The sequence below is a fragment of the Colossoma macropomum genome, unplaced genomic scaffold, assembly GCF_904425465.1.
Source record: "Colossoma macropomum unplaced genomic scaffold, Colossoma_macropomum, whole genome shotgun sequence".
Classification (NCBI taxonomy): Eukaryota; Metazoa; Chordata; class Actinopteri; order Characiformes; family Serrasalmidae; genus Colossoma; species Colossoma macropomum.
Window position 1 is genome coordinate 20,505,959 of NW_023494805.1, and position 23,669 is coordinate 20,529,627.

The 23,669-nt window shown below is 43.5% G+C and overlaps 1 protein-coding gene across 2 annotated transcripts in view; it reads right to left on the reverse strand.

The window, feature by feature from the left end:
- Positions 1-5,030: 5,030 nt before the first annotated feature.
- ptch2 (patched 2) overlaps positions 5,031-23,669 on the reverse strand; it is a 35,390-nt gene continuing 16,751 nt past the window's right edge. For both annotated transcript variants that reach the window (XM_036596720.1, XM_036596722.1), the window contains exons 6-22: positions 22,539-22,734; positions 22,315-22,436; positions 21,183-21,330; positions 20,221-20,352; positions 19,580-19,735; positions 19,392-19,484; positions 19,137-19,262; positions 18,110-18,228; positions 17,063-17,811; positions 15,668-15,810; positions 15,373-15,553; positions 14,721-15,001; positions 13,280-13,417; positions 13,030-13,172; positions 8,238-8,628; positions 7,662-8,151; positions 5,031-7,086 (exon numbers count right to left, since the gene is read on the reverse strand). In XM_036596720.1, coding sequence (XP_036452613.1) covers positions 7,052-7,086; positions 7,662-8,151; positions 8,238-8,628; positions 13,030-13,172; positions 13,280-13,417; positions 14,721-15,001; positions 15,373-15,553; positions 15,668-15,810; positions 17,063-17,811; positions 18,110-18,228; positions 19,137-19,262; positions 19,392-19,484; positions 19,580-19,735; positions 20,221-20,352; positions 21,183-21,330; positions 22,315-22,436; positions 22,539-22,734 — 3,643 coding nt within the window. In that variant the 3' untranslated portion in view covers positions 5,031-7,051. The remainder of the gene's footprint in view (positions 7,087-7,661; positions 8,152-8,237; positions 8,629-13,029; positions 13,173-13,279; positions 13,418-14,720; positions 15,002-15,372; positions 15,554-15,667; positions 15,811-17,062; positions 17,812-18,109; positions 18,229-19,136; positions 19,263-19,391; positions 19,485-19,579; positions 19,736-20,220; positions 20,353-21,182; positions 21,331-22,314; positions 22,437-22,538; positions 22,735-23,669) is intronic.

The window sequence follows — 23,669 nt, forward strand, 5'->3', positions numbered from 1 at the left end:
ACGGCAACAGGCAAGCTGCAGCATTCAATTTAAATTCAATTAAATTCAACTTTATTTATATAGTTTTTCTAACAACAGACATTGTCATAAAGCAGCTTTAAAGAAATCCTGGTTCAGACATCTAATGATCAAGGCAGGCAGGGAAACTCCCTAAGAACATGAGGAAGAATCACTGAAATGAAGCAAGACTCAAAGGAAAAACTCCCTAAGAGCATGAGAAAGAAACACTGAAACGAACAAAGACTGAGAAGGGAAATCTCACTTAGAACATCAGGAAGAAACATTAAGAGGACCCAAGACTCAAAAGCATGAGGAAGAAACATTGAGAGGAACCAAGACTTAGATGGGAAAACTCCAGAAGAACATCAGGAAGAATCATTGAGAGGAACCAAGACTCAAAAGGAAAATGTGCCTAACAGCATGAAGAAGAAACACTGAGAGGAACCAAGATTCATGCTCTTCTGGGCCTCAGCAGATAGTGGAATTTGTAGAGAGTGCGAGATTTTACAAGATTTTACACCACTGCGCTGGAAGCGTAACGACGTGAGCAAACCCCAATGCGTCTGGCATTCAGGCTGTTATTGTCTCAACCAAGAAAACCACTTCTAAACACTGGCTTTGCATTACAAGCTCATATTTAGGCCCTTCTGTAAACATGGCGTGGGCCAGAATGAATCAATTAAAAGGGCATTACGCCGGTTCCTGTTTATTTAAAACATGTTTATACACTGCGAGGGGGCCCTGCCTGCGAATCCATATTGTTCCCCCCGCTGCTGGAGGAACGGAACGAGAAATTGCAAACACATTTGTTAGTGTGGAGCGAGTTTTATAAATATTGATTTCTGCTCCATATGATGGAAAGGAGCACGACTGATTAGGGGCCATACAGCTCGGAGCTTACACACAACTCAGCTCAACACACACAGCCTGGCAGTCTACTCTATCCTCAGCATGTGTACACATCCAAGCATCTTTCTAAAGACTGTTTCATCATACAGTCATTAGGGATCTCCATTATCGGGTTGCAGAACTTTGCTTTAGTTTATAAATGTTGGAAAATATAGTGCTGGGCAAAAGTCAGAGATCACCCTACATGGGGTGGCCAGTCCACTCTTCTAAAACACCAGATCTGAAGCGAGTGGAGCTTGATTTTCTGCTTGATTGTCTCTCAAAGATCAAAGCTTTAAGTACTGTTTATCTGATGGTGACAGTTTTGGTGGTCTGCCAGGTCTTGCACGGTTGTTAGGAGTCCCATTTTCCCCATATCATTTAATAATTTTTGAACTGCAGTTTTTGAAACACTATTAGTTTTTTTATTTTCACTTATTTGCCTTTGACCATTTTCTTCCTTATGCAGGTGAATTGCTTTTTCAAATGATCTAATTTCCTTAGAAATATCTGCTACTTATTCATTTGTACTTAAATAAATTAAATAAATGAAGGGTGGTCTCTGACTTTTGCACAGTACTGTAGAAGTGTGAAAGCATGCAAAGAAGAGTACATGGCAGGAACATTATAAGACTGTCCACCTTTTATGGGTTCAGATATATGTTCAGCGTGTAGGCCGTCCAATAAACCTTGCATGAAGACAAGAAATTCCCTGTGCTGCCATAAAACCTTCTCAAAGCAACACTGTAGAAGTGAAGAAAACAAGGCATAAAGCTGTAGCGTTTTTTTCCAGTAAAGTTAAGAGGCAAAAATCACCATCAGTCTATAAACGAAACACACGCACACACATACATACAGGCTTTTCACTAACCGGACTGACTGGATTCAAGCAACAATGGACGCTCATCCTCCTCGACCACCCAAGAAGTTCAGCAGATCATGTGTTAGCTCTTTTGTTCTTGCTCTCAGCCCCCCAACACCAGGCCTTTAAAGCTGCTCTCCTGATTCTTGCCACCTAGACGCAGTGATTGTTCAGCATGTCAGCTGCTATCTGCCTGTGTGTTGAAGGCTATTTAAAGCTGCCCTTCTCTATTTCACTATTCCACTACAGCCTTTTGCTAAATAGCTCTGTTCATAAACACACACACACACACACCACACACACACACCCAGCCTTCTGCTACACTCACTTCCTGTCTTCTCAAATCTCAGCTGTAATCTGGCCTGATAGAGAGAGGCAGAGAGAGAGATAGAGAGAGCGCAAAAAGAGGGAGAAAGAGAGGGGGAGAGAGAGAGAAGTGGTGGGGGTGATGAGAAGAGAAAAAAAAACGAGAGAGAAAAAGGAGAAATGGAGAGATAAAGGAGAAAGAAAAAGGAGAGAGAATGAGAGGGAGAGAGAAAAAGAAAAGGGAGAGAAAAATAGAAAAAAGAAGAGAGAAAGAAATATAAAAGGAAAGAAAGATTGTAAAAGGATGAGATATAAAACAGATTAAGAAAGAAGGGTGGCAAAAGAGCTAGACAGTGAGACAGACCGAGAGAGAGAAGGAGAGAGAGAGAGAGAGAGAGAGAGGACCCCCCAGTTAGTGTAAGAGTGCAGTTAGAATGTTTGGCTTCTCTGTCTCACACAGCTCTGCCAAAAACAGACATGAATGAGAGATGCCTTATCACTCATTCAATCAGCACTCACAACTCTATCTCTCTCTCACTCTCTCTGTGGCCTTCTCTCTCTGTCTGAACTCGGTCAGTTCGTCACAGAGGTCCAGAGGAAGACACTTTAGCTACGTCAGTTCCCTCAGCGGAAACTCTCACACACGTCCCCTGGACCTCCACTGAACTTTCCTTACACAGCAGCAGCTCCTGCAGTCCATCAGTGCACTGTTTAAAGTAACAGCGCCAAAAGAAGCTTTTCTGTTTTATCCAAAGCTCAGGAAAAAAAATTCTGTGCTGTTTCCTAACACGCTTGTGGGACTGACATTTTAATACAAGTTAAAATCCTCTTAAATTCACAGTGAGTTTCCACCAAACCAGAATCTCCAGTCCTGACCAAACACATACATTATTTAATAACTTCTTGTTGTTCCCCAAATACATGAAATGTTGCGCAAAATATTTAAAATACCTTTAGTGTCTTGTATATAAAATTCTAATCTACACTGTATATTTAGAGGTGTTATCTACAGCGTAAGTGAAAGTTAACTTATCCTCTACAGAGAACACACTTCTGCACACGTTGATGCACAATTACTGTTTATTTGCAGAATTTAACAAAATCGGGGGAAAAAACAAAATGTAGCCTGTGCAAAAGTTATGGCATATTTTGTTTTATCCTTTTCAATATGCCAATATGTCCAATATGTTACATTCAGCAAATAAATAGAAATCATGCAATAAAGAAATTGGCACTTCTCAGTGTGCTCTGTATAGAGGATGTGTTAATTTACTTTCACTTTTCAAACCTTTGCACACAACTGTTTATTTGGCGTAAATGCAATACCTAAAGCTATTAATACAACAAGTGATTTCAAACTGCTGCATGGCAGTGCATCTACCACTATTCTAGTGTTACCTTTGCAGGACATCTCCAAGCTGCAGAATCAGTCCCCTCACCCGCTCCCCCGCCCCCTGGCTGTCCCTGTGGCTGCGGGGCCACGACAGTAACTTCAAAAGCTTGAGCCATATCAGATTCAGACAGGCCTGAGGTGGCTGACAAACGAAGCAGTGTTGTGGGGAGCGGAGGAATTTACAGCACGAGCCTTTCATCTGCATAGGTGGCCTCAGCGTCTTGCCCCAGGACTCATAACAATCAAACAGGAAATGTGGGGCCTGGCCGTTTTACACTTGTCACAAACTGCCCCCCTGGCCCACAGTACACCTGATCGGCCTGCCCCAACACACCCACCAAACCTTCTAACACCTCCGACATGGACGCACACAAGAAAGCCTTATAGTGTTACTCAGTAACAACATTATTGAGAATAGCTTCATTATAAGCTTCAGGCTAATCAAGACAGAGAATGTAAAACTCATGCTGCAATATTTCTGAAATCTTGATTATGATAACAGACTATACACTCCCTGGCCACTTTATTAGAAACCCCTCCCTTGTAGCTCCACCTTGCTGGTGTACAGTTTGGGATTTGAGCCCATCTGATGATGCACAGTTTGCGTTCACCATCCTCTAGTTGTTCATCAGTGGTCAGTTTTAATCTAGCATAGACATTGATGCAGTAAAACCCAAGAAACATCGTTGTGCCTGATGCACTCGTATCAGCACCACACACACTATCATGTCAGTGTCACAGTAGTCGACAGCAGTCCTGTGGTCAGAAATTGACCAATGATGATTGGGGTAAAGTGTGGTTGACCAATTGTGCATGACAACAGATACACCATAGTGTGTAATTGTACACCTATATAGTGGATCTGTAAGGTAGGTGGAGCTCATACATGACCAGTGAGTGGACGTACAAGGTACAGGGAGGGTCTAAAATAATGCAAACTCCAGATGAAGTATATGCCTTGGTCATTTTGTCAGGCACACCTCCTATATAGGGACTTTGTAGGTTTACAATTGCTGACACTAGCCCATTTATGGTGCAATTCATCAGCCCCCCTCTACCCTGTCCTCTGATGGAAAATTACCACTATAGGTCCACCACTGACCAGGTATAATTTGGGTGGTGCAGGTGCACAGAGCCTGTACCAGTACTGCACATTCTACCATGTTACTACCATGTTGGTGTCACTGCTGTACTGAGAATGGTGAAGCATCGCAAATAATATCTGGACAGAGGTGGTCCTACAGTGGTTCTTTTCCATCGTCGAATGGGCTGAAACATCCGGGGCAAAAGATGGGCTATAGTCAGTAACTGTAAACCTAATAAGTGCAACTGTATGGTATGTGTACCTGATAAAATGGGATTTAGGTATTTAAGGTGACGTTTACTGTATATTGTACACCCCCAGTAGAAGTTTCTAAAAGCAGGCGGTGTGTATAGTAGGTGGAGCACAGACAATGCCAAAGTATTGTAAACAGATGTGTATAAGATTATTACGAGCAATTCAGTCCACTCAATTACTCCTTACTTATGACAGTTCACAAACACAGATTTTGTAAAAATGAAAAAAGACTGGTGTTCAGGTTGTTTTTTAACATTTATTTTGTTAGTTGAATTCCTATTAAGGGTGAAGGAAAATGATGGTCACGCGAGGGTTGTGTGTGTTCTTTTTTTTCCTCGCACATCGTTTTCTGAAGTCACAGTGTTTTAGACAATGACAAAAAACAAGAGAAATTCTTCAAATCTTTACACGAAGAAGGAAAGGCAAGGAAATCTACATAAGGTGGAGAGCCACAGCCACACACCTCTCCTTCATTTTCCAAACTGGTTTTCTCTTTTTCCAACAGCAAATAAAGAGCTCAAAGCTCCACCCAATTTGACCCCCCCTCCCCAAAAAAAACAAAACAAAACAAAACAAAAAAAACTCAGCAACAAATAGATATAATTATATATATTTGCATTTATAATATATTTACTCTTTAAAAATATAACTTCAGTCTAGCGACTAACATCTGTACAAACTACAAAAATAAAAATTTGATATAAATAATTCATATGGCATGACGTACATTTGAAATAGAACTACAAACCTATGCAGGACCCCCGCCCCCTAGACTTTCTTGTCTGCTATCTCAGACTGTAGATTGCTTGATTTTGTGTTGTTGGATTGTGTTGTGTTGTAGATTCAGTAGCTACGTAACGTTGTTTCTAGTCCTGTCACAAAAAAAAAAGAGAAAGAAACGTGAAGCTGCCACTTAAATCTAATACGATTCCCTGGGTTTAACCTGGCAGTGTTATGACCAGTGCTGAAAGGCTGAGCTTTGTCTGAGAGACAGATGTAGAAAATGGAAAAAATACTGGCTTGAATGTGAAATCTAAGACAGTTGCCTGCCTCTAGACTGGGCTGGCTGGAGAAGCCTACAGGAACTCTACCTAATCCACCACTGCATGGGACTTGCTATGAGCTATGCATTATCATCCCCTAACACAACTGAAAACAGAAATAAAACAACTACCTCCCTTTGCACTTAAATACAATTCCCTTTCTGAGCAACATTTTGGGTTAACCGCTAATTTGCCTAGCACTGACATCCTGCATTTTAAGCAGGAACATCATGACAAACGTTACAATTACTTACTGTACAGCTAAAATAATAATCATAAGGAAATACATGTGCATCTCACCACTTCAAGTATTTAAACGTACAGTCTGCAAATGACTAAAAAAAGAGCAGGTGGCTGATAAAGACAAGAAAAACACCTGGAAAGTGAATCTCATCTGATCCCTAGTTCTACACTGCATGTTCTACTGACCTTAGTAGAAAAAGCAAATAAGAGACATTGACACATTTTTGGAGAAAAAAATGTCTAGGACCACAGAAGGAAATGTGTCCTTTTCAATGATAACCCCACTGAAGAACACCAACATAGAATAACATCTGCAATGTAGCATGGAAAGGCACGATGGTTGCCCTCAATTAAATAAAGGTATTTAAAAAAGATATAAAAATAAGGAAAAGAACAGCTTGTTGAAGGAGATAAATGGCAGAACAGTATCTCTGTAGGGTTCTGTAGGTTACAGTGCAATCAAAAGGCAAGGCAACGGACTGGAGGAGGCTGCAGTGTGAGAACGTGTTAATGTAAAGTTGCAGCTTATTGAGGAGGGGGTACTGCATATTTTCAAGGCAAATCATCTCAAATCTGATGTGTAGCAGCAAAAAAAAAAAAAGAACACTGACCTTTCATTTTCAATAACCTAGTATCATTTCACTTCTCAATTTTTACATATAGCACATTTCATAATCTATACAAAGGAGGAATCAAAGCCTCCGAATCCTCTTATACCTCTGACTTTTCATAAGAGAATACACAAGTTATACAGTACTCTTTTAAATAGTTTTCCCTCTTTTTAGTATTAAAATATATATTTATAGATGTATATATAATCTTAAAACAAGATCTTTTTTTAATATCTTTTAAAATAAATCCTCTCATCTCTGAGGTCTATGTACAGTTTAAAGAGACAGAGTTGGGGCTGCGGACGTCCCGAGACAGCCAGAGATAGATTCCAGACAAAGGGATGTGGAAGAAGGGAGTGGGGCTGTCTAGCAATCTTTGGCTGCTTGGATCCTTGTACCACCTGCAACACAGAGAAGGATAAGAAAAAACACACTCAGAACCGCTGGAACACAAATATGCAGAAGGTGGCACAACCAAATGCAACGTCCAGAATGCAAGATATCTTCCATTTTGAGGTAACAGCTATAAAACTAACGTATGTTACGTAGAAGGGTTGCACAACACATTTTTTGTTTATCTTTATCACAGTATTGCAATTTTGATGGTGTACAAGGCTGAAATATGCAAATCAGCTCTCTAACTAATCTCATTGTTTTTACTGTAAGCATCTTGGTCAATTCCTGATGAGTGTTCCTGGGGGTATTTTCGGTCAATCATGTAATCCAACAAAAGTAAATGATTTTGGTAAAAATAATGCAGGCCAGTTTTTAATCATGTCAAGTTACTGATCACTAATTTATATTTAATGTATTTTAACTTGTTTTACAATCTCAATATGTAGCAATCTAATAATATTACTAGTATTTTGTTTACATTGTGCAGCCCTGTATGTACTTATGAGATTAAAGACGACCATTGCAGTCGAAGGGTCAACAATGTGTTGCTTGAAATGTTAGAAAAATGTAGCTCTCTTACCTAGACCCTGGTTAGCTTGATGCTGGTTTTTCTCTAGAGATTCCAAATCTTGGATTTCCAAAGAGTCTCTCTGGGAAGAGTCAGTTGCTTTCCCATAAGATTGTGAAGTCCTCTTAGTGTCCTCGAAAAAGTCTGACTCACTATCCTCAAAGCCCTCATGCATATAACCCTGATAGGATCCCGGCAAGCTCGGGTGCACCGCCACCGTCACCGAGGCGGTGGCCGTAACCATAGTGACCGTGTTGCCGGCATGGACCGGCGCTTTAGTCCTGTTCTGCTGTGGCCCTCTGCTGGGGCCACAGTGAGTAGTCCTTCCAGCACAGTGGGTCCTGTCACTAGGTAAATGCTGTCTCCTATGTCCCTGGTACTCTTGTTTGCCATCAAACCGCATGACCTGTGAACTGATGGAATTCACAGCGTTCTGGGTTGACTCGCTAGCTTGATCTCTCAGGCCACCTGCAGCCGAACCTTCACTGAACGGTTTCACTACCTGGGAAATACAAGTAATTGACTGGTTAAAGCAGCAGCTCAGCAAAAATAATATCAATAAAATGCATCTAAGTATGAGACACTCACTGTGAGTTTAGGAAAAGTAGGGTTCTTGCTGGCCTCCAGCAGAATGTGGGAGGTGGGATGCTGGGTGGGAGCAGTTATGTACGCGCTCCTGTCACAGTGCTTGTAATCTTCTTCCCCAATCCCGGACGTGGTGGTTGTCTCGGAGTAGTACTCGGAGTCTGAGACTTCAGAGAAGGCCTGGCGGCGTCCTCTGGGAACATGTCCCGCGTAGTAACCATGATGGTTCATGGTTGGAGGTGTAAGCTCAGGCGAGGGGCTGGACAGACAGTTGCCGCTGTTGGCAGGGGTGACCTCGGCCGGAGGGCCCATGACAGAGAGGAGAACGGGCAGCAGTACCAAACCATTCAGGATCCCCAACAAGGTCAAGATAGCCAACACTGCAAAGAAGTACCTTTGGAAAAAACACAAGTGGCACACACATTTTAATATAAGGAACCATAGTGAACATGAACTGCAAAGCCAGAGGGGACACTAGCGCTGTTCTGTTTCTGTTTCTAGGGATGTTTCTTTACATAAAAGCAAATAAAATCTATAATGCTCTGTAACATTCATATGATACATGTGACCATTCTAACAGGCTGCAATGCAGTACACCATACAAGAAGAAACTGCTTGTCGCACAGCTGTGATGGGGTGAAATAAGTGGCAAATACTAAAAGGCACAGCTGTTAATTGAGTAATCATCTATAGATTTAAGTAATTATTGTTTGGAGCTCTACAGGAAACTTGTGCAACCTGTGGCTTCTGTGTAGCCATTTGCCCTCTCTTTCCTCTGTTTCCTTCTGCCGCATCTTCTCTCCTGGCAACCTGACAGGGTGGAGGAGAAATTCCTCAGCTCCATCTTCAGCGCAACCTCTCTCTCTCTTTCTCTTGCTCCCTCTGGGAGCCCTCATCTATCACCACTGGCCTGCCACTTCCTGAACAAATGTGTTTACGTTAGCGAGCGGATTCTATGTGTCAGAAACACTCGCCCTATTCCAATGTTCTCTCTCTCTCTCCTCTTCTCTCTCGCTCACGTACCCTTTCTTTCTTTCTTTCTTTCCTCCCCACCCGTGGCCCCCAAGCCCGTCACTGCTGCTAATGTAATTTTCCCCTCAACAACTTAATATCCCATCTCATTGAGATCCCATTTCACCCTGGCCAGGGCACGCCACCTCTGTGTTTACTCTGGGCAGGCCAACCTCCACTTTGTCTCTCTGACTCTCTCACTCACTCTCTCTCTCGCTGTTGGCTTCAGAACTGATCACACCACACCAACACCATTCTGTCAATATTCATCAAGTCCATCATGGGCAGACAAGACTAGCAGTGACAACACTTTTTTTGCTTTTGGGACTTGTCTGGGCTGTGCAAACCCTTGGTGGAAGTAACTAAAAAATGCTCTTCTTCCAGACAGCTGAAAACTGGCATAAAACTACACTTACATCCACCTAAGCCAAGAACATGGAGGTCTGGCTGGTACTGGGGTTGGCATGTCTGGGGTACTCAAGCCTTAGATACACAACTTACAGATTGTGAAAATGCTACTCAATTTTTAATTTACGTTTTTACAATTGTACAGCAAGTCAAAAACTAGGACTCCAACAAAATAAACAACTAGAGAACACACTAGCTATTCAATAATCCAACATAAACTGTTCATGATCCAACCAAAACTCACACAATAACACAACCTCCTTTTACTAGGGGATGTTACAAAAGAAATGAAGAGAAACAACATGGTCCATTTAGCTTTCAGTTGTTGACCAGCATACACTACAAGATTACATCCAGCTTCCGGCCTAAAAAAGATCAAACATATCTGATACACTCCGAATGGCCTGAATCTAGATCACGATGCAAGAAATTAGAGTCTGCACCCCTTACAAACTTTGTGATTTTCTGTACTAAGTGATGACTGTCCAAAAATCTTCAGACTAGCACAGGGTCAGCCCAATTGCGAACCGTGGCTATAATCGGCCTGGAACTCATGTAATGTAACCCCAGCTTATGTGGAGCCACTGTGGTTGTGCTGTGTGCAGCCCTGGCTAGCGTGCTAGCGAGGAGGCAGCCATAATATGCTGCAGAGCTAAGAGGGTGTCTGTGCCTCTGTGTCTCTGGGCTTCAGCTCACGGCACTGAGGGAGGGCTCACCCGTTGCCACAAGAAAGAGTGCATGGGAAAATTAGAGAGCGCTCTAGTTAAACTCTCACAGACACAGAAACACACAGACACACACACACACGCATACATATAAAGACAATTCAGCTCTTCTAAGCTGTGGTTCAGCATTCTGGAGGTAAGAAAAAGAGGAACAGAATCTGGAAAAACAAGGATGTGGAGTCTGCGATGGAATGTTGTCTTTTGGAGTTTGGAACACCCCTGCATCCCACCATCTTTGCTTATGTCACACCTAACAGAGTTTTAAAAAAATGAGTTAACCTCTGGCACATCTGCTGGGAGCATTCAAGGCTTATGGTGGAAACTGCTGTCCATTGACCTGTCTCTTCCAATGAGGCCCTGTGTTTGCTTTGGCTGACTCAGGGCTGTTGAGCAAATGAATCAAAAAACCCTGTTAGAAAGATTACAAGTCTGATGGTCATCACCCTACCAAATCTCCATTTTGTATCTATTTTCAGATTGTGTCTAGCATGGGTCTCCCTAATACTATGTTATTTTTTAGTACATCACTGTACCTTCAGTTTAACAGGGTTGTAATTACCTATTTCAGTCCTGGTCTACAGTAGGTGGAAGGCAAGGTTTTAACATAACATCTCCAAGGCAATATCTTAGGTGGTCTGTTGAGAGTGTGTGTACCATATTGAGCAGAATGGGACACTAGGACCAGGATTCTATGCCACAGTTAAAGCAGGGACTAAGCTAAATTATGGAGTCCTTCAAACATTGAGCAGCAAACTCACTCTCACTCTCTCCAACCCCTCCTGTCCCCCCCTTTCTCTCCCCCTCCCTCTCTCATTCATGTCTGCCTCATTAACAAAGCTCAAGCAGACTGCTCAAGTGTGAACTATTATCGTTTGCAGCTCACTCTACGCAAATGTCTATCTCACATCTACGCAAACAAGTCGGACACATCAGTCCTGACGAAACAAGAAGCATTTGGAGAAAAGAGCCAAGGCATGAGGCAATCAATATTTTCATAATGTTTGTAACGTAAAACATTTTTTGAAGTTTTTTTGTAAAAGCCAACCACTGGAGTTCACCTTTTGTTAGCTAGAGGCACTCCAACATTCGCTATCCTGTATAAAAAGGCGCTTGTTTATTTTACTAAGTCAACATTCCGAAAGTGTAGCGTGATTTATTTAAGGGGTAAAGAAAGAAAGAAAGAGAGAGAGAGAGAAAGAGAGAGAGAGAGAGAAAAAGTGAAAAAAGAGAGGCAGAAACCATCCATGGGCCCCACTTGGGTTAGACCTCCAGAGTAGACCTAGTGTTAGGAATTCTGTTGTTTATATAAACTGTAATCTTTTCCATTCCGAGTCAGGGGTTGGAAGGGGTGGCTCCTTCTGAGAGGGGCCGCTCAGCTTGTTCTGGTGTTTATTCAGTGTCCCACCGCCAGGAGATGTTTACAGCTCTGTATTTATGCTACTCCCCAGCTAGAGGGCTCGCTCTCTCTCTCTCTCTCTCTCTCTCTCTCTCTCTCTCTCCCTTATTCTTTTTCTCCCTCTCTTGCTCTATCTACATCTAAACAGGACCTCCCAGTGTGAATGCCCCGATGCTGGCACACTGCACCCACCAAATGGCTCACTCCAACCCCCTCTCTCCCACCCTCTTTCTTTTTCCCTCTGTGCCTTACCACTGTCCTAAAAGTAACCCCCTCCCAACTTCCAAACACCCAGACCACGTTCTTCCTCCTCTCCACCTCCTCTTTATACAGCTTTGTCTCAATCTTTGGAGGGAAAAAGAGAAAAAGCAAAAAAAAAAATCCTTTCACCATCTGACTTGATTCAAAGTCTTGGAGAATGTCTGAATAGTTGTAGTGCCAAGAAGCCACCCTGGGCGTATTTAGATTTTTTTCTTTTTTCCTCGACATGCTTCTTCTCCCTTTCTGCTGCCTTCTCTAACTAAGCCATTTTTACGTTGTGGGTCTGTTTGAGGCGGCTCTCAAGGTTGCGGTCAGGATCCGGCAGAGCCGCTTCAGCTGAAGAACACTGCTATTTGCTGTTTTTTTCAAAGACAGACATTTAAGCGAATCAAGGGGAAAAAGCAGGCCAAAGGCAATACTTTGAGGCTTTGCAACTTTGGTTGAGACATGCCTGACCAGCTGAACCCTTGGATGGGCAGGACCAGCAGCCCTCTCATGTGTGGGCTTTGTTTAGGCATAGAAGCTTTCAACCGGATGATTGGACATTCGACCATTCAACATACTTCCCAAGAAAAGGGTGGATAATGCGTGTGTGTGTTTCACCACCCAGTGGGTATTTACGTGTTTATGAGCAGCTGTTACACACCCTTAATGTTTTCTCCATTTGTTGCTGTGTTGAAGCAGTACTGGTGAAGGGTGGCCTGAAGCTTTGGGTCAGAGTGACAAGGCCAGGTGAGGAGTGTGAGGTGGGAGACACACACATTCCCACCTGCACCTTTTCTCACCCTGAACACCACCCTGACAACCGTACAACGCTCAACTCCACACTTTACACAAAAGGCAGCCAGAACAAACTTCACAAATACTGCAGCTCTAGACAGTTCTGAATATGGAGACTATGTAATTTGGCGAAAACAGTACAAAATACTGTAAAAACTCCTGAAAAGCCTTTTGTGAGGGAAAGATTACACAGAGAAGCATGTTGAATTCTCACCTCATGATGAAGTCAAACTCGGACCCGGCCAGCATGAGCACCCCCAGCAGAGTGGAGATAGCGCCGTCCATCACCGGTGCAAACATGTGCTCCAGAGCCACGGCCGAGCGTGTGTTTCTGTCCCCGATGGCAGTCAAAAAACCCTTCAGAGAGACAGATGACAAGACAAAGAAATTAAGACCTCATTAGTAGGAAAAAAAATGTAGCTAAGACACATACTTCATGGCACTGCAAACATTTTTGTTCTTACCAGTGCTATGTGTACCGTGAACTCCACTCCAATGCCAACAGAAGCAATAAGGATGACCACAGGGATGGCACTCAGCTTGATACCAATTAGTCCCATGATGCCAAACAGTTCTACCGTCATCATAGCCAAGATAAAAACCTGAGGAGCAAAAGGAGACGTTAGCATATCTTACATGTAGCATGCTAGCAGTACTTTCACAGTCTCCCTGCTCACATTTAGCAGCCTGTCTGATAGCTGTTTACATGGAAATGGTCTAAATGAATGCTAATGTAAAAAAAGCCCCCATGGACCAGCATCCTCCAGACGTCACTATCATCTGCTCCCCCCCTCTGTCAGATTACATCTTAGCTCCACTCCCTTCTTACACAGAGTAAGCAAAAGAGAATGAATGAGTGGGAGAAAGAGCATGAGAGAAAGAAATGAGGGCCCTTCCTGCCTCTCGTGTTCATTATGATTTTCCCAACACCGTTTAGCCTTCAGGCAAATCCTTCTGATGACAATATCCTCTCTTTGCTTTCTGATCAGATGAAGAGGGCACTCAGGAACATCTCTGCCCTTTAAGAAGCTTTGATGTTGGCAGGGGTCCAAATTTGGTCACGCTCAAACTGGAGATGGTAAAAGCCGTTTTATTGCAGCTGCATATAGGCAGTAAAACTGAAGAGGACTCGGCCACTTTTGACGAGACAGTGTGACTGCATGCCTGAAGATTTTCTCATAAGCGCGCTCAGTAGCTACAAACAATCTGACCACGGGCCAGATTTGTAGCTCCTCAACAAGTAGTGGTGTCTGCAGTGACAAACTGTTTTATCAGTGAGTCCTATTCTGACCATCTAAACTTTTGAGAATGTATTGCACTCTCAGTCAGAGAATGTACTCAACACTATTGTTAACAATCACTATTAGTCTTCACTACAAGGTAATCAGCTCTACAAGTTGATGTGGTCCAAGGGTCTACTTGATCTGTGCGTCCAATCTTCACTTGTTGGAATGGGGTCCCCACCAGCCAGTGTAAAATGTTTCCCAGCCATTAAACAGATAGTCTACCCCCCTTACTCTCAAAAGCCTTACTCACACCGCTCCCGCCCTCCCCAACCCAGCGCTGATGGATGGATTTAGCAGGCCAAGGTCACGACTGGGCAGATCTGTCCTGTCCCCAAATTTCTGGACAAAGGCAGTTTGAGGTAAAAGGCTTCAGGAGAGCTTTGCCGCTCCTTTGCATTTCTTTAAAAAAAACTCACAGCTCACATTAGAATGACAAAAGAGCTGGGGGAGTGTATGTGTGTGTGTGTGTGCGTTTCTGTGTAGCACCCTCTGGACACCCCGCCAAGGCCCTCCCTAGAGAAAGGTTCTGTGTGGCAGCGTTATTGAGCTGTGCTGAGAGGATCAGGTGAAGACAGAAAGAGAAAGACACAGAAAGAGACAGAGAGAGAGATAGACTTACAATTACACCTGCAGTCCATGGATTGAGCAGCAGGATGGCACACACCAGGAAGGTGCAGGCCAGCACCACGCTGATGGACAGCAGGAACCAGTGGCGCAGACCGATGTACTGCTCCCAGAAGAGAAATGGATAGCCATTAGGATAGTTTTGTATGCCCTTGCGCATGAACTCCTCACAGATGGAGCGCACGCTTTCTATTGCCTCGATGAAGTCTGAGGCTTGGCGGAGGCCATTCAGGTAGAAGGGAAACTGAGCAAACTCCAAGGGTTCAGCAGCAGGGACTGTGACAAAGGGACAGAAAAGACATTAAAGTGACAGTTTGGTGAACTATTAAACTTGTACAATGTTTCCCTTAATTCTAAGGTTGAGCCAAAACATGAATATATGTTGCTAATTGAGGTAACAAAGAATGCAAGCATGTACCCCACCAATTAGCACTGTGCAACCTGTATGCCTAAATCTGTATACACTTGCCTCACATAGCTAAAAACAGAGGTGGCAACCAGCTTGAGCCTCATAGCTCCAGTGCAAAAGCAGCAACCTTCAGACACTGATCATGTCATACTGTGTGCATACTTTAGCATACAATATGCACATACAGTATGTGCTACTGTAAATCAGACTCAAGGACAAGAAACTCGAGAACACTCACTACGCAGATTCTCGCCAGTGGTGTCATACTTGTCGTGGATCCACTCGTGAGGATGTGGGTAGAAGTTGGCCTGGGAGGCAGCATAACCCAGTGGGTCATTACTGACCCACACTGTCAGGTAGATGTAGAAGACCTCCGCTGGAATCATACCATCATTGTCCACCAGGCGACGGGATGTCAACTGAAATAGAGATTTGAATGAATACATGTTGGCCTATTCACATTTCTTGGGATATTATACAAACTTAAAGTCAGACAAATGGTTAAACGGCATTGGCAATCTTTCCACACACACCTGGCTGTAGTTGAAGGGCTCTTTCTTGGAGCCAGTCTGGATGAGAAGTTTATAGGCTAATGCACCATCCTCAGTGCCGTTGCGGTAGCTGTCATAGGTAATCCTGCCTGCTTCCCAATCAGCATCAAATGAAGCCTGAAGCCCTATTGGAGAAAGCACTGGGTTAGCCAAATAAAATGACTTGTCTTCTCCGAGATCTGCTCAAAAGTCTGCTCTAGAATCAGCACAAGCTAAGTTTACTTCAACAGCAGTAAAACGCCTGAACAAGGCAACTTTCCTTATGGAATTAAAGTGCCTGGTGAGAGTTAATGCCAATCCACACACACAAACAGACACATAAAATGAAAGGCCCCCACAACCACCCCCCTGAAGCCGGGGTCTCCATCTTTGTGCCTGCTGCTGAATAAGTGTGTGTGGGCTGAATAAACTAACCAGCGAGAGCCTTTCGTGCTCTCCAAATTACAAAGTCTGGCAACAGCTGAAAAACAGTTTCCACAACCATTCTGTAATTACAGAGATCTCCCTCACAAGAAAAGGAAATAGCATGGGGGGGACAGGGAGTGGAGAGAGAAAGACTCTTTCAACTGCCTCCAGTTTCCACTGCCTTTCAAAATAAATCGCTTCTCTTTTCACTGTGTTTTTATTGTTTTTGTTTTTTTTTAGCAGCTCTGGGTTTTCCTCACAGCTGAACCTTCCTTATGGACTAAGGCCAGGTGGAGAAGTCATAAGCAGGCAGAGATAACCCTTAGCCCTGCAGGATCTCCTCCCCTCAGGCCAAGAAGGACAGACCAGTGATGGACAGGTTTGACCTCTTACTGTGGTCGAGCAGCGATTCACTTTCACACGAGCCGAGATAACAGACGCACTCTCCCTCACCCAGCCTGATACTGAATACTGTCATTGATTTATGTGATAATGTATTCCCAATAGATAAACAAATGGCTCCCAGTACTCGTTTTAGTGTTTTCCCTGACCTAACATGCTCATCTCAACTCAGAAAGCACTTATTAATTTGTTGATTACTTGGATCAGGTGAAGAGCAGGAAAAACATCAAACAATACAGGGCAGGGATACTAAAGGAACAGCAATGGGAACAACTATACTAGGTTGGCTTGACTGTGCAAGCATTTTGTGCCTATATCATGGTGTAATTTATTCTAACTGTCTTGCCAAATGAAGCAGCAAAATGTCCTTAAGGGAAGATTCTGCTGCACGTCACATTCATTCATCTTTCTTAAAAGATAAATTACCACTCTAAAATTCGGAATCACCATCACTGTTTTAAATTATGTAAAACTTTGTACAGTCAACACTGCATACATCAGCACTGACTACAATATCAATAATTATTAATATTATAAGTTCAAAAACAAGTAATGTGATTAAGCACTTACCTCGGAGCCAGTCCTGAAAGTAGTGGAGCCACATGCGGGGCAGCTTCTGTTCACTGTCCCTCACCACATACTTGACCGAGTTGAAGGCATTGTGAAGCTGCAAGAGCTCCCTTTGGGAGCGGGCATAGTCGAACCTGTCCATGGTGACCAGGTACATGTTGTAGAAGGAGAAGTATTTGAACTGTGCAGAGATAAAGTCGTACTCCTTGGTGTCCCGGGGCACTATGTCGGTCAGATAAAGGCCGTCACGGACCATGGTTGTGCCATAGAGGCTGAGGCCCAGCAGGGCCACAAATGCCACTACCACTACTGTCTTGGTCTCAGGCTTAAGCAGCAGGGGGGCATACTTGTCCCGGGCAAAACGAGCCAGGTCCCAGCGCAGGAAGGGCAAGGGCGCACAATCTCGGACAGGTCGCGACTCTTCAGTCTGGGACAGGAGGTCCCGGGTGGAGCTGGAAGGAGTGAAGAGGCTTGAGCCATAGGGGTCATTGGAGGAGGACGAGGAAGCCGGGGGTGCAGGGCTGGTAGAGATCTGGGAGGTCGGGGGAAGGATGGTGACGATGTGCTGGCCAGCAGCATCACACTGCGTAAAGGCCTGCACTGTGGTGGTGATGTGCGTGCTGGTGGTGATGGTGGTGGAGCCAGTGAAAGTAGGTGTAGCAGGGGCGTGAGCATGGGGGGGCGGATGGTTGTCGTTCGCATCTGAGAACTCCTGAGGCTGGATCTGGATCACTCGAGAGGAACACGGGCTGAAGGAACAACACAGAGAGTCAATCATAAAAAGCATACGTTCCGAGATACCTCAGCTCATTAGCGAACACAGACAGTTCTACATTGATCTAACAACTGCCATGATAATATTAATATAAATTAGGGATGGATAAACCCGAATTAGGCATTTAAGGGTTCAGAAAGAAGCCCTTCAGCTTTAATCTTAAACAAAGTAACATGCAGTTACAAGTGTACTAGTATAATTCACTGGCTGACCTGAAATGTTTTAACATTAACTTGGCCTTTCTGAGGCTGAAGACAGCGTGTCATGGTTACCTGTAGAAGCAGCACAGAATGTCCAGCCTTTTGTCCTCACGTCTGTGCAAGTCCAGACTCAGGATAGCAGGGAAGATGAGCAGAACCATAGCAAAATTAAACACCACCACAACAGCAGCCTGGAGAGAGAGATAGATAGAGAAAGATTAAGAGATAGGCCTGGAGCTTTTCTTTCATGAGTGGCACACCCGACTCCACAGCTGCCGTCTGAACTTGACAAAAACTCACTGCATTCAAACTCCCTTGCTGTTTTAGTGCCTCGGATTGAATCCCAGAAAGCTAAAAAACGCACCCTAAATCAACTGGCTCTTACCCCTCCCTCTCTCCCCAAAAATAGTCAACAAGCCGAGGGAAAGGGGACTCCCAAGGCTGCGACGAGCCTAAGCAGGCCCCCCCAAACCCTCAAAAACCTGCCAGCCCGGGGCAGACATTATACTGCATATCACTGGAAAAGCAGACCACCCAGTGCTTGCCTGGAGAGATCAGAGAAACGCAGGCTGACAGTTCGCTGATATATGCACTATTCACTCATCCTATTCCTCTCTCGCTCTATTTTTCACTCTCTCTCTCTCTGAGAATCTGAGGGCCAGGCTGCAGCTTTAGTGGGCCAAGGGGGAGCCGCCATAAAAAGAGAAAGAGGGATAACGAAAAAGAACAAAAGAAGTCCCCTCGTTTATTACGACTACATTTTGTTGCCATTCATGCCAGCTGAGTGAATGGCTGTCGCAGGGTGCAGAGGTTTACTAGGCCACTATCTCTCGCTCTCATATAAACACACAGAGAAACACCAGGACTGAATATAATCACTATATCTATATTCAACTACTCTATTATTATTTAAGTTATTTGAATTATTATTTAACAATTATTTTACTGACCATTACACCTTTACTGTTTTCCTTTCATTTTGCCCCAGTCACAGAAATGCCAACAAAGTTCTGTCAATGTGACAAGTGATTTTATAGATTTTATAACGAAAATTATACAGCCCTAACAGACACACAAAAACACTCTCACAGTTCCATACCTGCAACGAGAATGCCCTTAGGGCAGGAATGGGCACTAGTGCTGCCATGAAGAAGGCAATCATATTGTTAATGGAGGTGAGAGCCACACTAGTGCCGGTTCTCCTGAGACAGTCACCGGTTCTTTCCTATACACATATATACATAGAGAACAGCATAAGGTGAGCACACAGTCTGCATCAGGAGAAATAAACGTGCTGGAAGTGTGGTATCAATGACACTCAGAAGAGAGAAGAGAGAAGATTAGAACCGCGTACCTTGAAGGGGATGTTGGATCCGGTCTCAGTGAACGAATGAGCCAGAAGAAACATGTCGTCTACCCCTATCCCCAGTGCCAGGAATGGCAACACCTGTGGAGGATTACACCATAGTCACCCATAGTCACTTAAAACCAGTCTTTGGAGGGTGTAAGTTGCAGGGATTGTATATATTTTTGAGTATATACCTGTGTGGTGGCAGCGTTGAAAGACAGCCCCAGCAGAGAGCAAAGTCCCAAACCTGCAGCCACGGACAGAGCCACCAGCAGCACTCCAGCCAGCCCCACTGCGCCCTGACTCTTAGCACAGTCCCAGCGGAGCATGGTCACACACGCATACGCCAACTACACAGATAGAGAGAGAAACAGAGACACAAAGAGAGACAGAGAAACACAAGTGAGCGATGTAACAGCTTCACTCATAAAGAGACACTGATTATTTCAACTAATGTAATTTAGCTTTGTATAGAGTACCATATATTCAAGGCGTGTACAACATGAAAAGCCTCTTATTTTGTTTCACTATTTCACATGTTGAGGAAGGCTGTTTGTGAATTCTAAACTTTCAATCAATACCACATTTGTGCTTGGATGTTGAAGAGGAGATTTTTATTATGATCTGAATTTGAAGAAAAGTTATTTTTTTGGCATCAAAACAGAATGTACAAATATATATCAAATATAAACTATGTAATAGCACAATTATGCAATTACATTACAGTAATTATGCGTAATGTAAATCTAATATACAGCAAAACAGTAGTAATAGACTATATAAGGGTTAATCAAAGCCTTTCCATTGATATGCTGATCTAACTACTCATATTTACCATGAGCAGGTAGCCACCCGCCACCCTGATGACACTGATGTCAGAGAAAGACTTCATGATGTCGTTGAGTGTGGTGGTCGAGAAGGCATACACATTAGAGGAGGAATTCTGAGGAATGCTGCTGTGGACCACCTAGCAAGAGAACACACAACTGTTCAGTCACAGATTAACAATAAAAGCCACTAGAAACCTTTACGATTGTAAGTTGGTAAGTCTATTTTGATTGTAACAGTACATCACTACTGAAATACAAATGATTTTCATACAACGGACCCTATCTAACAAAGTAATATCTGAAATGGCTTTTTTAGCTTCCCGACTCTGTGTTTTTCTCCTATAAAACACAAACAAGATAGCGCAAGCCCCCAGGAAGCTTGACAAGCACGGAATAATGAGCACAGATGCCATGAGGTCAGGGGTCAGATGGATCAGATGAGATCACATGACCTCTCGGGCTACTCCATCAGCGCCATGAATGGCCGACAACCTGAAGGGGAACCAAATACCCAACACTTTGTTTTTACAGTGCCCTGCCCCCTTCTCCTGTCTCCACTTCCCTCTCTCTCCCTCCCTCGTTTTCTTGGTTCCCTCCTTCAGTCAGTGTGCTGGGTGTCGGTTATCACAAAAACAGCTTGTTCCTATAACCGGGGGTCTGACAGTAGCCTCCTAGGACGACTCCATTTACTAGGTGGCCGAAGATTGATGGAATTCAGGCAGACACTACCATCGCTGCCATTTAAATAAAACAAACAAAACAACCACCCACCCACTTTAGTTCTAAACCCCACCTTAATCCCAATCTATATCCTAATCCTAACCTCCCCACCCCAGCCCATATACAAACCTATACATTTTAAGGGGGTAAATTAGCTGATTAGCTGAATCAGACAACAAAATATGCAGAGCAGGGCTACTTCACTGTGCTCAATCAGCAACAACAAGACAATGGGACAGGAAATTACCTCTACAAACTTCCTCTGCCAGGTCTCCAGGATGGCAGTGGCCTTGTCCTCATTCCAGTTGATATCGTGGATCTCATAGTCGTCTTTAAAGTGTTCATACAGCTGCTTGGGACTCATGAGAAGAAACATTGTCTGCAAGGCCTCAGCACTGCAAAAGAGGCATGTCAGAGGTCGGTGAGATTGGGACACACTGAAATGATGTACTGATCTCTGAAATGATGACTTTCAAGAAGAAGAAAAATAAAACTTCCTTAACTTGAATGTACATTAATGCAATACAGTAATACTCAACTAATACTCAATTAATACAACTAATTTTAAACTATTTCTATTGGACCATTAATCATGAAATATTCACACAACATAAAGGACAGCTCACACAACATCAAGGAAAGCTAATGGTGTAAAAAAGGAGACAAAAATAGAGAACAAAAAAGAGACTTTGATATGACAGTAACAATACTACATATTTAATAAAAAATTTTAAATTTAACCAGCAACGAGAAAATGTTTCTGTCTGTTTTTTCCTACACAGTCAGGGTGTTTTTGTCTTGGACAAACCTAGACATATACTTGAGTACACACAGGCTGATAACATCATGCAGTGGTATGAAAGCTGGAGATCTGTAAGGTGTCGCAATAAATAACATCACAGACTCGCGCGTGTGGGCTCTTGTGAGCTGCTGCAAATCATTCTATCACTTCCTCTGAAATGAAATCCTGGGTTGCAAGCTGGGCAGGAGTCCCAGCTTTGTCACTCTACTCCTCCCAGCCAAAGCCTTTCATTTATTTCAAATTAAAACTCAGCATTCAAAACACATGAATGATGTTGAGTTTAGGGGGACTGGCGACCGTAGCTAGTCTTTTAAAGTCATTTAGACATTGTTTTTATTTACTTTTTCTCATGTTCTCTACTACACTATGCCTGCATTAATAGTGGGGTGGCATTTTCTTCCTGTGTGCAGCACTACAGGTCCGTTCATAGTTTATGTGGATGTCAATCATGTTTAATTGGGCTACTCTCTGCTGGGGTCAGAGGCGGAAACTGATCCCCTCTCAAGCGAGGAATTCCTTGGATGTGTGAGATTATTAGGAGTCAGACAGATTCCCCCCCTCTCTCTCTCTCTCTCACCTTTGCAAAGAACCCTGGGAGTTCTTCGCTCGCTCACCCAGGATCAGTTCTTCCTGCCAGTGCATGAACTTCTTGGAGAAACCATGGCAACCACCCTTCAATTCCACAGCAATGTCAGGACTCTAAGCAAGACATTAATAAGCATGTTTACTCTAAACGTCCAAACAAAACAATACAAATCCTATCAAAAGACCTACTACTTGCTACTGTACTGCAACGCTCACCTGCCGCAGGTCCTTGTTGGGGGCACTCTGGGGGCAATCTGGATCGTTGGGGTCCAGGCAGGGTCGGTTCATGTAGGCATGGCCCACCTGAGCCTTGTCCAGCATCTCCCTAAAGCCTTCCAGTGAGGTGAACTGGCTCAGCTCCTCCATCAGCTTCAGAGGGTCCAGATTCATCCACTGAATGTCAGGCATCCCCCTACAGGTGATACAGTGCACATGCAATGGTTATGCAATACTGGACTTCGCAATATCAATATTCCACAAGTATTTAACAATGCATTACATATTTAATATTGTACACTTGGAGGCTCCTGACCAATCACATGGATTTCAAAGTGTTTTCAGTATGTTTAGATGAAATCAAGGCATCTGAAACAAAAGCATAAATAACGGAATCCCCTAATATTCCCACAATTTCCTCAATTTCAGTCTTCACTCACATAACTTAATAATATCATTTCTTCTTGTTTACCATCTTGTTACTGAATAGTAACACAATACAGAATAAGAAAATACACGTTAAGTGTTCAATGACATGACTGGCAAATTGCAATCAAAATATGTAGCAATATTATCACAATGATGTATTTTGTCCATATCAAGCCACCTAAATATGAACACCATTAAATCCCCTTTTCATCCGATAACTATCTGAATATCGTGACCTTCCCCTGCTGCCCTCTCTCTGGGTCGGCCTTCACCAGCCTCTCCCCTGGTCTCGCCTGGACCACAGCGGCTGCATAAAGCGAGAGTTTATTATCCTGTTACACGGCTGGGCGTAAAGCGGTGGCGGGCCGCGGGCATAGAGTCATAACAATTACCTCTGCCTCCCAAACATCTTGATAAGACGACTGGGCGAGCTCCCCTCTTGCCCGCTCTACGCCCGCTGTGGCCGATGCTAGCCAGGCCTCCAGCTAAAGACCCTAATCCACAGTCTCCTGCTCAATGCCATGGAGCCCCACTCAAATCTACATGTGAAATCTCCCCTGTGAATGCTGCATCGTATTGAGATGTTCCATGGCTGTATTTTAAGCCTAACGTCATTCTTAATAGAATACAATTGCATGATTGCTATAAATTTCCTGTACATTTTGTTTACATACAGAATATGTCAATTTATTTTGTATTTAT